We start from the raw sequence: 16503 nt of genomic DNA, 5'->3' as shown, positions 1-16503 counted from the left end.
TCAGGAGGCGCTGTATGTTAATTGATCTGTAAGATGCCATAAACGATCTTTGAGTGGCGGCCGATGCGAATACAGCCACAAGATACACACGTGAAAACTGAATAGTTTTAGAAGAAAATCTGACGATAAAAAGATGTCCGATAATAACCTACTACAAACTTATAATTGTAAGTAGAATTTAATATATTTTTCTTTATATATTTTACTTTTATATTTTACTCGTATTAAACGTACAATTATTTTTGTTTGAAAGTCAACCGATTGTAACGCGCTTCAAGCATAAATGAGATGAGCTCTTATAATGGCGGCTTTTGTTTATTTAATATTATTGATATAATAAAAAAAAAAAATCCGTCTACCAATATCACCCTTCTACTGATCCCTACAGTTAGTAGATTGTCTTTCCGAACACAAAATATCGAAGAGATATATGCATAACACTTCATTTCCATGATTACACGCTAGAACAGTTAATGAATATTCAATTTTTAATATCAGATATCAGATCCATTCATCGACATTACATTTTTAAATAATCTAAAATCCTTCATTTAAAACTTTTTTCATGAGCTTATAATCAGCGGCTTTCGATTTTTTATAAAATCAATTTTTCCAATAATCGATTACGTCCCGGTACTTACATATTCCGGAGTTAATTTCTTTTTTTTGGTACACTTTTTAATATTATTGTTTCACATTATGCGATAGATTAAAACCCCGTAAACTTGAATCATTCCAATAATAATAATCCAAATAAATAAATATAATAATTCTTTTTTTTCACTTGAATCGCATTAAATAAAAATATAATGGTTCCGTATAATTTCTAAAAATTATTTTATAATGATAAATGAATTTTTAATATGAACAGAGTAACAAAATTTATTACTTTTGAATGTTTTTATATTTAATTGAAATTAATTTAATTTTATGATTAAAACGTGTCGTAAAAATTTCGGTGTTTAATTTAATAGAAATATGAAGTTTCTATAGTATCCAATGGCTTTGGCAAACAAGTGCGCACGATAGATTAGAATGTATAATCTTATAGGGATAAAAGAAAAAAAAAAAAAAAGAAAAAAAAATCACTTATATTGGAAAAAATCATTATATTATATATAATGTCCAAATTGGTGGTGCCATTTTATTATCTTATTGTTAGAGATCGAGAAAGAAAAGAACACATAATAAGCATGTGTGCTTGATTGACAAATTTATTTATAGATGAGTTTTTACATTATAAAATTTTTAAAAAAGAAATAAACAAATTGACTATAAAATCGAGGCTATTTCGTTAAATTTATATATAAAAAATTTATATATATATACATATATATATATATATATATATATATATATATATATATATAATATTTAAAGGATTATATTGTCAAAAAAAAAAAAAGAAAAGAAAAAAGAGAAAGGAAAAAAACTTGAAGCTAGAATGGAAAACTTTTGTATTGTTTGATCGAATTACATAAAGGCAAGTGCTTTCAATGTTGTACAACGTAATCTCGTTGATTGTATTAGCTTGTAACACTGTAACATGAGACAGCTGACTGCTTGTGAGAAAATCAACTTCTTTCAAGTTCCGATAGTAGATAGATAGATATATGATTACATACGGTGATACGTTTGCCGAAAAGAAAGATATGTGTGTGCGCGCGTGCATGATGTGTATGTGTGTATATATATATATATGTGTTTTTTTACGTTGAATATTTAAAAAAAGATAGTAATAGAAAGAGATAGGTAAAACAACGGGTATATGCTTAAAAGGATCTGATTACAATCGTAGAAAAAGCTTTTTGTTTCATTATCAATGAAATCGATTTCCTTAGCTCCTGAAATGAATTTTATCGAATTATTTTATATCGTTTCTTAAAATACTACTTTTTTGTAATTTATACATACATATATATATATATATATATATATATATATATATCAACGTATTTAGTGTTTTATTTCCTTAATAGATGAAACAAATAATTTTGAAGAAACCCTTGCTGATTATGTGGGAAGTACACAATACGACGAAAATGAAGTACAATTTACTCGGCCAGTCCAAGACGAAGTGATCAGGTAATCATTGAAATTCTTTGTATTTTATATTCAACCTTATTAATCTTAAAATTATTCTAATCAAACATTTTCTTCTTTTTTGTTTTTGTTTCAGTGTATACGAGGTATATGTAAAAGAAGAAACCGAAGATAATAATACAAGAGATAATCTTCCAATTATTTCAAGCTTATCGTCTTCGAACGATCATCAATTGATTCAAGTAAACGATTATTTATCATCGATTAATTGAACTTACCGAAGTTAAATTTTCTGTTTATTTGTAATGATACCGCAGCTCACAAATGTTTATAACGTAAAATTTTTAAGAATCTGATAGATCGAAGTCATTGTACATTATTTTAAAGATACTCGTAAGAAGATTCTACAGGAATATTCTAGGATTTTCTTAAAAATTAATCATTTTCCTTGCTCTGGCATAAGGTAGCAGCTATCATTTCGCTGTTCATTAAAAATTTACCGCGACCCATATTGGGGAGCAGCCCATAGACTGAGAAACGTTAGTTTATGGTATAGTTCAATTAATAAATTATTTTCTAAAGGGTGATTCACACGCAATGAACATGGATACGAGCATCGAATCAGAGGTGATTAAAGTTGATAGTACGGTAGGGAAACTTCTTGGAAAGGATGCTCTAAAATATAAAGTGAGAAGCATGAGGAAAAATTTTTTATTCATTTTTCAAATCGAATATAACAAATAGAATAAAATATAAATAAAATGAAAGTTCTTTGTAGATTTTAGAACAGTGTATCACTACGAACGATAATAACGTCGTTGTTTATTCACATCCGATAACGGAAGGTCCATCTTCGTCCACGACTCGCATGATCGATAAAGATGATATAAGATCAAGATTACATTTCGTCAAATATTTAAAACGCGATGGGAAAACGTTAAAAATTTGGGAATGCGGAATTTGTAAGTATAATCAATTTATTTTTATTCAATAATCTTTTGTTTCTTTTTTGTTACCTGCTTGTTGATACTATTTGGATTGCGTAATGTTTGACTTTTTAGTATCTTTTACTGAAAATTTAATAAAAAAATAGAATATTGAAATAGTAACATGTACGATTTTCTTTTTTTTTTACTTTATTTTTTTTTTTTTTTGAATCATTTATCAAAATAGGTTCGAAAGAGTTTCGACATCAGTATACATTGATGCGACATTTACCAACGCATACCGATGAAAGAAATTTCAAATGCGAAGCTTGTGGTAAAGCTTTTCGACAATTGTCAACTTTAAGTCAACATAAAGCAATTCATAGCGACGCGAGGCCATACGTCTGTGAATTTTGTAAAAAAACATTCAACAGGTACGGAAAAGTAAATGGCGTATTAATACAATGAAAGAATAAATAAATAAATTGTTTTGGCTTTAGAGTATCGACATTAATCTCGCATCGAAAAACTCATTCCGAACACAAACCGCACAAGTGTCACCTATGTGGGAAAGGATTTCATCAAAAAGGTAGTCGTAATTTATTTAATACATTTAATAATTTCTTTTTTTCTTTTTTTTTTTTTTCGTTTCATTTATTTCTTAATAGAAATATTTATATCTTTAGGCATTTAAAACTCGACAAAAGCTTATATTTGCTAACTATTAATACGAAAATACACAAAACGTCAAACAATTTGTTTTCAGTTTTAATAGATAATATAAAGGATTATATCTCAACAATGAATTCGAATGAAAGCTATTTATGATCATAGATTATTTAGCGGGAGGGATCAAGGTGATATATTTATATATATTTTTTATTCTTTTTAAATACTCATGTTACATATTTGCAATAACAATGATGACAGTAAATTAAACAAGAATAAGAATAACGTTTACTTTGTTATTGGATATTTATTAGTAAATAAGTTGTTAAAAAAAAAAAAAAAAAGAAAAAAAAAGAGTAAAAGTTAGACCGAAAATATTTATCATATTATCATATACAATTAATTGTATGTTTTAATTAATAAAATTATAAAATATTTTGTTTAGGTAATCTAAGGAATCACGTGTTCACCCATACTAATGAAAGGCCATATAAATGTGAGCTTTGTGGTAAAGGATTTAACCAAATGTCAAATTTAGTGTGTCATAAAGTCAAGGCACATGCGCATACAGAAAAAATGCAATATACTTGTACAATTTGTGGTAAGGAATTCCCACGGAGATTTTCATTAAGATCGCACGAAGAATATAAGCACGGTATTAAATATCGGCAACCAGTTGGTCCGCAGGCCGGACTTAATGATCAGAATATTATGAGAAAGTACGTATTAAAGAATAGAGTTTAAAAAGATCGAATTTATATCAATTATTGAAGTAATTTATCATAAGTTATCATATAAATTAAGAAGCATTATATACAGAAATATCTATGAAAGTATAAGATGCATTCGATATTGTTAAAGTATTTTTTTTTTTTTTTTTTTTTTTTTTTTTTTTGATATTTTATATATTTCGAACTTTCTCTCTTTTACATGTATGTAATTTTATCTAGTAAAAATGTCAGAATAGTACAACTACCCGGTGAGGAAGGAAATCAGATGCCTGAGGTTAGAGATAAAAGCATATTTTTAATTTATTAAAAGGAAATTAATAAAAAAAAAATTTTCTAATGCGTACCGAACGTTCATATATATTTTTGTAGATCCTTTCTTCAACGGGTACCGAAGATATAAGAACAACTGAGAAAAATAATTCTAATGGTACTAAAGATCTGGATAATATCAAATCTATACAAATACGTATGCCGCTCGTAAATTCTGTCATTCAAAAAATAGAATCTGATGGAAAATCACGTTTTACTGTTGATTCTGGATCTGAATCTCATCAAGGTATCTTTTAGATTATTCTCGTGCGTGTAATAATGGAAAAAAAAAAACAATGTAATATGTAGTTATTAATATATGTAAATTTACTTCTACACGGATTCATGTCCGTCTACGTTATTAGATACTCAGTTTACGTATTCCGAACATATTGGAGGTGAATCGCACCGTTCATTTGATCCATCTACGATTTCATCGACCGATGAATGTAGCGAATTATTGGATCTTGCTGCTCAAGGTGGGATACAATTTGTTCGTGCTACTGAAGATGGTCGTTATGAGGTAATCTTCAAATGGCCTAATTGATATCTTTTTATAAGGAACATAAATATTTTATACAAATTTAACATCAGGTAATGACAAGTAACGAAGCTCGTGATCTAATGGTTCAAAATTCACACGATCTCGCTATTCTTAATAGCGAAGAATCGGATGCTATTAATGTTGTAAATTTACATAACAATAATGATATAATCATTGGTGATGCCGATAATCAAATTATGGTTTTAAATTCTAATTCAACACGAAAGCAAATACCAATGGATTCGATTGAGATATTAGAGGACAAAGATATCAGAATTTTAGAAAGCAAAAGTCTCGATGATCGTTTCATAGAAGGTCTTAACTTTTTACCCCAATCGAAAATTGATGACTTCATTCTTGGTTCTAAATCTTTAGGTATAGATCATAATGGTATTAATATTACAGAACACGACGACGAAGGTGAATTAATATTTTATGTATTAAGTTCAATAATATTTTATATTTATATATATTTAATACTAAAATTATTTAATACGTTTATGTAGGGTTAGACGTTATCTCGAATCATCATGATTTTGCGAATATTCTTAGCCATCGAAATGATATTGCAGCTTTATCAAGAGAAACAAGTGCCTCTTCTTTATATAAGAATCATTCGTCGACATCGATAATAAATAATACATTGTCTTATCTTAAGGCTAATCAAAGTATATCAGAAGATATGTCTATTATTAACAATTCTACAATACCTGATCATGCGGAATATGATCCCAAAATAAAACTACCGATGGTCTTTGATGAAAATGATCACAATACTGGAATCGTATCTCTCAATCATCCAGAAATTAAAATTCTTGATTCAGGAAATCAAGTTACGAAAGTAAGAAAGAGAAAAAGGAAATATATTTAACTGATAATGATTAACAAATTTCTTTCATACAATATGTCATTCCGTAGACCTTTGGAAACAATGAGACTTTATCTCCATTATCAAAAATTTATCCAAATTTTGGAGAAGTCAAGATTTTAGGACCAAAAAATCATGGTCAAGAATTAGTAACAACACAGTTTCAAGATATGAAAATGTTTTCTCCTTATGAAGATCTTTTAAAAAATTCAATAACACCTTTAAATATGCGTGATAATAGTCCGAACAATGTATGTAAAAAAGAAGTGAAAATTCTTGGAAAGAAATTAGGAACGGGTATCATTGGTGGTACCGAAGATGATAAAGTTATTAAATTACTCGATGATAAACGAAAATTGGTTAGTATTTTTTTTTAAGCAGGATCATTATACGGAAATGACTTAAAAAATAAATATATATATATATATATATAAATGTTATAATTTTTTGTTCAAAGGTATTGGATAAACAACAAGATGTTTGCAATCATTTGGACAATGGATTGATTTCTCCATCATCAGTAGATAAACCCATTACGGAAAATGTTGATCAAAACTGCTTCTCGCTTCAAGTAAACCGCTATCAGAGCATACAATGCCATCAGAATTATGAAAAAGAAAATGTTCCTCCTGAATGTATAGGTTTGCAGTCCGCACGAGACTAAATTCATGAAATCAAAGAATCCTCTCATTGGTAAGGGTAATTCACCGGACATCCACTTCAACGAAACGCGGGACACTTCCAACAGCAACAACAACAACAACGACAACAGCAGCAGCAGCAGTAACGATAGTTATACCAATTGCGCTCTGCCAGATTTGGATTCATGAAAAAGAGAAAAAAAGTTAATCTATTTTTCTATTCCGTTGATAGTTCATTGATGTTTCGCATCTGCTTCCATTACAATTGCATTATCATAAAGAATACTTCGCTCTATCATTTTTAAATATAAAAATTGCAGTTGTTTCCAGCTGGACAGAACAGTTAATTATGAGCAAGAGAAACGATACTTCGTATAACGAACGAATAATTGCATACTTTCATAAACTATAGAAGAACGACTCGATGAATATTAGATGTGGTTTCTAAATTGATTTCGCTTTGAAAAATAATCTTGTGTCGTCGCTGAGGATAAAACGAATTTATAATGTAATCTCTAATTATTAGGTAATACTCCTGTACATATTACAAAACTATATTTTTACAAGATATTAGTATATTCTTTTAACTTTAGTATAATATAATATTATGATTCCATCTTTTCGTAAAACGATGACGATAGTAATTGTTTTTACACTTTATATTAGTCTTTCTAAAAATAAAACACCTGTTTATAGATAGGACTTCAAAGTAATAGTCACATTTACGCATAAAAGTTTTCGATATAATTACGTGTCTCACAATTGTTATAAAATATGTTTTAATTGGCAGTAAAATTTTAAGTAAAATTAAGTAAAATTGAATTATATGATTATACACCGCCACATAGAGACACACAAATATACAAAGATATATACAAGCATACGTACATACATGCATACACACACATACATACACACATCGCATATATTTTAAAGTTTATATTTTTCACTTTTTAAATCTTTATCGATCTTTTATACGTCGCATACTTAAATTAGATCAATAGTATCTTTATTCATTTTTTAAAGTATAATTTATTTCCTTTATCCTTTGTGGTGGTTGTGTTTAGGCAATGTCTTTCGTATCATTCGATAAATAATATATAACTAAGTAATAATTCTCTCAGTAATGATCGGATTAAGTTAAATGGAAATAATTACATTTACTTTAAATCTCCAAAAAAAAAAAAGAATAAATAAGCGCAGTCGTTACGATATAAATATCTGATTAGAGAATGCAATGATACGATAAGGCTGTGAAAAGAATTTCATATTCGTGATACGTATAAAATTACCTTTTATATTACACTTATGCGCGTGTAAAAAGTTACACTCTATAAAGTTACATAAAATGCTCCGTTTGAATATTTTCTCGTTAAATTTTATTGTATGTAATTATCAAATAAAAAATTGAATAATGTTTCGCATTTGAATTTTGATATTACAAAATAAGTTGTATTAAATTTTTTTACGATAATATGTATATCGAAGTGAACATAAAAAAAAAAAAGTAATTTTATAAAAATATGTATTATGTTCCTATTAATTAATTTGAAATTGATTTTATTCGTATATTGCCGCGTTTCGTTTTAAAATCAACCTCAATTCTTTTAAGTAAACAGCCAATGACAAGAACACATTCTTTTTTATTAACCAATCATATCACTAGTATATTAAGCGTATCGTATTGTGACGTATAGGATATAATACTATATCGTCATACAACATTAACATCACGTAATTTAATGCCACACCCATACCATAAAACACATTTCTAATTAATGAATATAGATAAGAGAAATATAAGATGTAAATAAAAGATAAACGAACTATATATATTTTCGAAAGTGAATATAATTCTTTGTAATGTATTTATATAAGTTCTTTTCTATTGAAATTACTCACTAGACACTGCTATTCTTTAAATAAGTAGGGAATGATACTTCATTACTCATCGCCGAATAAAACATCGTCGTATTGACGTGTTCAACGTCACAGTCTTCAGACTACCATTATACGAATATACGGTATAGGGGAAACATCGTAGCTTAAAGCAAGACTACTGGTAAAGTATATTACATTTTTCTTTTTTGTCATATAAATTATATAAATAATAAAATGATATATATGTGATGCATCCGTGTGTAATTAGATTTAATAGATTAATACATCACAAATAATTTTTTACAAAATATTTGATAAATGTCAAGGATGATTAATAAGTGGGCAGGGCACTACACTCATATAGATGTATTTCATGTCGACAGTTAATTTTCTTTGAAATCGATATATTCAATTAGTTTAACATTTGAATCCTTTAAATAATGAGATATGGTTTATCTTATGTGAAATGTAAAATTTTTTTTATATATAGAGAAATAATATAAAATTAGAACTTGTTAAAAATATATGTATTAATAAAATTAATTTGTTTATAGTGTTATTTATAACGGCCTTATAATGTCTCAACAATATTATCCATTCAAGGTAAATAATGAACAGATTTTTTACTTCTTTTATAGTGAATTTTTTAATGACCTACTTTTTGCTTACTATATACTTTTTTCTCTTTTTTTCTTTTTTCTTTTTTTTTCTTTCCTTTTCTTTTTTTTTTTTTAGTCTCATTTAAGAAATTTTTTATATTAATATCTTGTTTAAGGAATTTCGTTGGTTTCTTAATGATTTATCAAATAATTTGTTTTAGTGTACACCTACGGTGTATCCTGCAGATCCATTTGATGCTAATGCAGATGCAGCTGTGCTTCGTAAAGCAATGAAAGGATTTGGAACTGATGAGAAAGCCATTATTGATATATTAACCAGAAGAGGAATTGTTCAACGTTTAGAAATTGCAGAAGCTTATAAAACTTTATATGGAAAAGATCTAATAAGTGACCTTAAAAGTGAACTTACAGGGAAATTAGAAGATGTAATAATAGCCCTTATGACGCCTTTACCACATTATTATGCTAAAGAATTGCATAATGCAGTAAGTGGATTAGGAACCGACGAAGAAGCAATTGTAGAAATTCTTTGTACTCTTAGTAATTATGGCATTCGTACAATTTCTGCATTTTATGAGAATCGTTAGTTTTTTTTTTATAAATTTATTATTTGTAATCGTGTTAAAGAAAAATTTGACATTTGAATTTATATTTTCAGTATATAGTAAAAGTTTGGAAAGTGATCTGAAAGGAGATACTTCAGGTCATTTCAAAAGATTATTAGTATCTCTTGTTCAGGCTAACAGGGATGAGAATCAAGGAATAGATCATGATCAAGCAATTGCTGATGCTCAAGCACTATATGAAGCTGGTATGAAAAAAATCTCGTTTAATTTATCTGATATATTTTATTTACAAATTTAACTCTTTTTTTGTTATCTTAGGTGAAAAGCAATGGGGTACAGATGAATCTCAATTTAATGCTATATTAATAACACGAAGTTATCAACAATTAAGACAAACCTTCCTTGAGTATGAAAAGGTTGCCGGACATGATATAGAAGTTGCTATTAAAAAAGAATTTTCTGGAAATATTGAAAAAGGACTCTTAGGAATAGGTTAGTATAATTTATTTTTCGAATGGATGTATGATTTTTTATTTTACTTTTTTTTTTTTTTTTATAGTGAAGTGTGTGAAATCAAAGGTGGGTTTCTTTGCTGAACGCTTATATGATAGCATGCATGGAATTGGAACAAAAGACAAAACTTTGATTCGTATTATTGTATCAAGAAGTGAAATAGATTTAGGTGATATTAAGAAGGCATTTGAAGAACGTTATGGAAAAAGTTTGGAAAGTTGGATTGCTGTATGTATCACTTTTTCTTTAAATTCATTGAATATTTTTAATGTTTATGTTTCATTATATTTACAAGATTTAATATGTTTTAGGATGATACTTCTGGTGACTACAAAAAAGCTCTTTTGTCATTAGTTTCTACTTAATACTGATCATAATATTCAATGTATAAACAGTATAAATGAACTTTTACAGTGTACAGTAATATTAGTATGACATTATCTGGTGTTCAAACTATAAACCTTTTTTAGAATCTCAACTTTTCTTTTGTAAAAATGTAATTGTCATTATGAGAGCTCCATGTTTTGGTCATAGTAAAAGTTCCATGTACCTTACATATGTCTAAAAGTTTAATTATGGATAAATTAATATTTTTTACACATTTTATATATTTTTAGTATATACACTTACATATATTGTGCCTACATATATTGTCTTATAGAGAGATTTATTTTTGAGTAAATATTGAAGTTGTTAACACATAAATAGAATAATTGTTATAATTAATGTACACATTTAAATATCTCGCATTTATTAAAAATACTACTAAAACACATATTTCTATATCCATAAATTTACATGTCCTTTTTCTCTTTATGTTATTGTACTATTTAGTTTTCTTAAAAATATAAAATTCTTTCTAAAAAAATAATTATTTACAAAAATAAGTCACGAAAAGACATTAAATTAATTTGACTAGTTTTTATTTATTTTAGTTTATTTTTAGTTTTCTGTTTAAACTTTCGTTTATTATTTTCTTTTTGAGGATAAAACATAAGTGGCATTCTTTTAAAATGTTTATGCATTGGTGTTACCAATAATTTGTCTAATGCAGGCCATGGTGTATTAGGTATTGTATTATATTGAATATACCCATAAATTGTATGTAAGTCTAAAATGTTTTTCCTAAAAAACATTATAAAAATTAATAATTTGAAACTCCAAGATTGATATAATAAAATACAATGCATACCCTCTAGCGTCTGTTTCTTTGTAAACAGTTGCAAAAGCTCCATTTCGACTAATATGTCTGATGATATAACAACCAGGAGTAACATTTGATAAAGTTTGAATAACATTATGTAACAATGTCAATGTATCTTCTACTTTTATATTATAAAGCCGCTTGATTTCATTATTAATTGATATAGTAGTACGTTTTTCTATTTGTATTATTTCTGAGGTTTGTGCTGATATTCTTACTGTTAAAATATGATATATATTTACTAATGTAAATTTTTCTTATCATATAATTATATAATTATACATAATTGTCCATGTTATATACCTCTTGCAAGATATGTGTCGGGACGAAACATTAAAGATATCCATTGTTTTAATCCTTCTTCTAATGTTAAAGCTTCTCCTCCAAATCCAATTTGATGTTCTAATTTTGGTATTAAAAGCAATTTTTGTCTGAGTGTTGGTGTTAATTCCTGTAAATTTTGTTAAGAGTTCTGTATAGTTTTTTGCAATTAAAAATATTAACAATAATTATTTTTTATCAACCTCATATCCATCTTCTTTTGTGCGCACTAGCATTTTATACTCTTTAATTGTATTTTTCATTAATTCATTTTTCTCTGTAGAAGATGGTCCAATTCTAAAAAGATTATATGATACATTACTTGTACAGCATGATTCTGCATCATTATTTTCTTCACAATCTTCCTTTTCAGATTGTTCTTGTGAATCAGCTGAAAAAAGTTTTTTATTGATATTTTCTTTTTACAAGTTCAGGTAATTTAGTTTTAAAACTTACACATTGATTGTTCTAAATCATATGTATTTACATTATCACTTTCATTTTCCATTGATTTATCTTCTTCAACTGTATTTTCACATTTAAAATTTGTTTTAACTTTTGTGTTGTTTGAAATATTTAATTTGTTTTCATAGTCATCTTCCAATATCATATAATTTTCAGAATTAATATTTCCGAATAAATCATCATCATACACTTTCACATTACATGATCTAATATATATTAAAAATATATTATTTTATATATATATATATATATATATATATATATATATATATATATACACATACATACAATAAATGATGCAGATAGATGCAAAAGTTATTATAATGACGGCTATTATATAATATTGTCTTACCTTTCCGATTTTATAAGTTTCGGTTGAAACAAAGATTTTAAAATATATTTGAAAACCCAAGTATTTTTTTCTGGTACGGTAGCAAAATTAGATGGTGGTGGCTTATCAATATATATAATATTTTTTCCATTAAAAGATTTGATTGTTATAGGTAATGCCCATGTTTTTGAATAATTTGGACCAGCATTACTTGCTAAACAATTTAGACCACTGGATGAAATAACTAAATCTACATCATTGGCCTGAGCAAAAAATTCACAAGTTGGATCTTTGCTTACAGGTAATTTGAAATGAATTATTGATGTATTATTGCTTTCATTAGGTATTGGAAATTCTTCTTGTAATCTTTTAGAATTACATTGTAATATAAAAGGTCTAGTCAAAGATGGTAAAATTATTTTTGGTAGACTGCCCTAAAATTATATAATTTTTATATAACATTTTTTTATAATATTTTATTAGTTAATATCAAAGAAGTATAATTATTTATACTTCTGAATTATAATTCCTTACCTTTTGTAAGCAATTATGTATAAATTGTACTGTGATTTCTTTATCCGAAACAAAAGGAATATTTGTAGTTTCCATATAATATCTTGGTAATCTAAAAATATCAAGTAATTTATGTTTCCATCGTAAATTTATATAATCCTCACAATAAATTGTTTGCAATTTCGTTCCATCCCATTTTCCTTTAACAAATTCTATATATTGTTCTTGTTCTTCATTTATAATTTCTTTGAGATTCTAAAATTTCATCACATTTTAGAAATCAGTTATATATTGTAAAATGTATTAACATTACATTAGTGTAATATTTTTTATTTCACTTACAAAATAAACTGCTAAATCTTTCTTATCATTAACGGTTAAATTTGGTTTTTCAGAAGCAGAAAATGTTAATAACGTCCGTAAACATGCTTGTTGCTCTTCTATGTTTAACTCAGACGTCTTTGGAAATTTACATGGTCGTCTGATTAAACCCGGTACATATACTTTCTTCTCTTTTAATTCTTGCTGTGAAATATCATTTACCGTCGCATTGTTTTTATTTTTTTCCTGACTATTTTGATCTTCTGAAATCACATCTATTTTAACTGCTTCATAATCTTCATCCATATTATCGAAAGGATTTACAAAGTTTCCATGTAATAGTCTATACATTACACTTTCTCGTGTTAACCTTTCTTCATTAATAAATACATCATCTAAAATGTCATTTAATGAAGGATTCCTAAAATATATATTAATTGTAAATAAATAAAAAAATAGATAAAGATAAAAATAGATATACAATTAAAAACGATATATATATATATATATATATATATATATATCATACATAAAAATAATAAATGGTATTAAATATAATTAAATTGTGTATTATAAAGAATATAATTGTCTTTTTTAAAAATATTCTCAGTATATATTTACCAATCAATATTTAAAAACGTTTCCATTTTTGCACAATTATTTAAATACTTTCACTATAAAGGAAACTCATGTTTTCATAACCTTTTTCTAGATCATGCGCATTTGTTGATCATCAGTAGATATGTATCCGTGGGTAAAAAAAATTTACAGTTCATTTATCAGTAAATATTAATATGAATCTTTCTGTGTCGGTAATTAACTTTCATGTGTAGTATCCTAGAAGGTTAAATATCAACTATCGTCAATTGTAAAACATTCTAAAAATAAAGGATATATAAATTTATTTATATCATTATATAAAAGTGATAATTGTAGAATTATTTTTGTGTAGTATCGGTGTATATAATATCATCATGACCAATTTAATTGATGCACATTGGTTTCCATTGGCTTCGCAAAGCAATATTTATTCAATGACACAGTTATGTTCACTTAGTGGGGTTAATAAAGTTTTGGTGGCATCTTTGAAAAGAAAGATATACTCGTGCGAATATCATATTACGCCAAAATGGAATTTGAGGCCAGTAGTCAAGGAATTACTCTTCACGTACATTCCTAGTTTGTGATTTTATGTATAATGTCAAATAAAATTTATTGAAAATGCTGTACTTATATAAAAATCTTTAATCATTTTTGTTAGATGGGGCTGAAATTATTGCAATTGATGCTTATAACAAAATGGATGTGGGCGATGGATTTGTTATAGGAATAACAATTATTAAAACGAGCACAAATACATCAGTTGAAAGATACCTGAATATATATTCTGAAGGTGTTGTGGATGGAGAAGGAGATGAAAATAGTACAATTGAAACTATAGCACAAAATTGTCTTATGGTAGAATTATCATATACTCCATATCATTTATATCATACGATATTACCACATCAAGCTTCTGGCAATGAGGTTTTTATACATTATTAAAAAATCTTTTTAAAAATATAAAATCTGTTCTTTTAATTTTATATTTGTCTTACAGGTGATTTGGTTAATTTCTGGAAGTGACTATAAGATTCATATGATTATGGAAGATAAATTAACTCATGGGTATATTGAACCATCTATTGAAAAATATTTTCCAGAACTACATAATATTCAAGCTATTTGTTTATGGATAAGTGTTTATTATTTTGATAATTATAAATGGTAATTTGTATAATAATTATTATAAATTTTTTATAGACAAGATTTTGGAATTATATGTCCTCTCAATATTTTTTTTTTAGGCGACTCAGTGCAATTGGATGTGAATGTGGTTTAGTCAAAGTAGCTTTAGTAGATGTCTTAGAAATACAGATGGTTAGAAATTGGTCATTGAGATATGATAAACCAATTTCAAGTATACATATATTTCCTCATAGAAATAATATTCCTCCACCATCATCATTAAATTATGAATGTAAATGTAGGTTAATTTTATAATTAAATAAAAATTGAACTATAATATGTTTGTATAAACTTTTCAGTATATAATAATAAGTTTATCATTAGAATTAAATAATTAAAATTTTTTTTTTTTAATAGCTAAAGAATCATTCTCAGATGAGGATCCAATATTGAACATCTTGATTGGTAATACAAGCAATGCTATTGTCTTTATGTAAGCAAACTTATTTTTATATTAATTTTAATGTCAATCTTCTTAATAATGTCATACATTTTGATAGGGATATTTTGCATTGTGGAATGGAAAAAGATATGATATTAAATGGTAGTGATTTATCAGATTGTATATTATGTACATGTGTTGCGGATATAAACATGGACGGTCAAAATGAAATACTGTTAGGCACATATGGACAGGAAGTTTTAATTTTTGCATTATCAGGTGATACATGGGAATTATCTGTACGAAAATTATTTGATGCTCCTGTACATTCTATATCTTATATGGATATAACCAATGATGGTATGAAAGAACTTATTGTTCTTACGCAACGAGGAGTGCATATATTGCAGGTTACAATATTTTCAACATTAAATATTGCAATTGTAAAGTGTGTATTAATAATTTATATTTAATTTTTCATTTTTTAGCATAACACAGTAGTTGTTAAAGATAAATGGAAGGAAATGTTTAGAAATTTGTTAATTAAAAGTGGTAGGTGAAAGTAGTAAAATATCAATTCACACAATATTTTTTGTTCTTGAATTAATTATAATACACCAAAGAAAGAAAGAAAAAAAACCTAGTGCTAACGTAACTTTTTTTTTTTTTTAAATTAATTTGTATTTTTATACATATCAAATTCGGAAAAAAAAATTAATACAATAAATAATAATTTCATGCAAAATAATTCTTACTTTCAGTTGTAACACATTATATATATTATCCTGTAGTATTTATTCATACTGTTTATATAATATAATAATTTAAAAAAATATTAGAAAACTATATAGAGATGAAGATATCTTT

At 26.4% G+C, this 16503-nt stretch overlaps 4 protein-coding genes across 10 annotated transcripts; 3 read left to right on the top strand and 1 right to left on the bottom strand.

Annotated features, from left to right (window-relative positions):
* Window positions 1-76: 76 nt before the first annotated feature.
* LOC124424486 (zinc finger protein 143-like) lies at window positions 77-6757 on the top strand. Of its 3 annotated transcripts, none has more exons than XM_046963611.1 (15): window positions 77-167; window positions 1980-2085; window positions 2180-2285; window positions 2626-2730; window positions 2822-3005; window positions 3217-3403; window positions 3470-3558; window positions 4084-4357; window positions 4589-4643; window positions 4739-4925; window positions 5044-5201; window positions 5273-5642; window positions 5729-6063; window positions 6141-6449; window positions 6548-6757. In XM_046963611.1, the coding sequence occupies exons 1-15, from the start codon at window positions 134-136 to the stop codon at window positions 6752-6754; spliced, it is 2706 nt and encodes a 901-aa protein (XP_046819567.1). In that variant the 5' UTR covers window positions 77-133; the 3' UTR covers window positions 6755-6757. The 3 variants fall into 3 exon arrangements, with proteins under 3 accessions (XP_046819567.1, XP_046819569.1, XP_046819568.1); XM_046963612.1 differs by lacking the exon at window positions 77-167 and adding an exon at window positions 1651-1677; XM_046963613.1 differs by lacking the exon at window positions 2626-2730.
* Window positions 6758-8652: 1895 nt separating this feature from the next.
* On the top strand, window positions 8653-11086 carry LOC124424489 (annexin B9). Of its 2 annotated transcripts, none has more exons than XM_046963619.1 (7): window positions 8653-8793; window positions 9167-9215; window positions 9433-9814; window positions 9891-10043; window positions 10117-10290; window positions 10358-10539; window positions 10623-11086. In XM_046963619.1, the coding sequence occupies exons 2-7, from the start codon at window positions 9189-9191 to the stop codon at window positions 10674-10676; spliced, it is 972 nt and encodes a 323-aa protein (XP_046819575.1). In that variant the 5' UTR covers window positions 8653-8793; window positions 9167-9188; the 3' UTR covers window positions 10677-11086. The 2 variants fall into 2 exon arrangements, with proteins under 2 accessions (XP_046819575.1, XP_046819577.1); XM_046963621.1 differs by lacking the exon at window positions 8653-8793 and adding an exon at window positions 8966-9080.
* On the bottom strand, window positions 10790-14228 carry LOC124424487 (little elongation complex subunit 2-like). The gene is made up of 9 exons (XM_046963614.1): window positions 14088-14228; window positions 13488-13887; window positions 13167-13400; window positions 12654-13066; window positions 12293-12507; window positions 12040-12227; window positions 11819-11966; window positions 11504-11732; window positions 10790-11436 (listed from the first exon to the last, which is right to left on the bottom strand). Exons 1-9 carry the CDS (start codon window positions 14111-14113, stop codon window positions 11238-11240), a joined length of 2052 nt encoding a protein of 683 aa, XP_046819570.1. The 5' UTR covers window positions 14114-14228; the 3' UTR covers window positions 10790-11237.
* On the top strand, window positions 14208-16423 carry LOC124424488 (KICSTOR complex protein kaptin-like). Of its 4 annotated transcripts, none has more exons than XM_046963615.1 (8): window positions 14208-14310; window positions 14419-14645; window positions 14728-14993; window positions 15067-15233; window positions 15314-15492; window positions 15612-15687; window positions 15755-16046; window positions 16125-16423. In XM_046963615.1, the coding sequence occupies exons 2-8, from the start codon at window positions 14441-14443 to the stop codon at window positions 16194-16196; spliced, it is 1257 nt and encodes a 418-aa protein (XP_046819571.1). In that variant the 5' UTR covers window positions 14208-14310; window positions 14419-14440; the 3' UTR covers window positions 16197-16423. The 4 variants fall into 4 exon arrangements, with proteins under 4 accessions (XP_046819571.1, XP_046819572.1, XP_046819573.1 ...); XM_046963616.1 differs by having other exon boundaries at window positions 14219-14278; XM_046963617.1 differs by lacking the exon at window positions 14208-14310 and having other exon boundaries at window positions 14475-14607.
* Window positions 16424-16503: the final 80 nt, after the last annotated feature.

The sequence above is a fragment of the Vespa crabro genome, chromosome 5 (assembly GCF_910589235.1).
Source record: "Vespa crabro chromosome 5, iyVesCrab1.2, whole genome shotgun sequence".
Classification (NCBI taxonomy): domain Eukaryota; kingdom Metazoa; phylum Arthropoda; class Insecta; order Hymenoptera; family Vespidae; genus Vespa; species Vespa crabro.
Note: the sequence above shows the minus strand (reverse complement) of the source record. Positions and strands in the feature narration are given on the sequence as shown.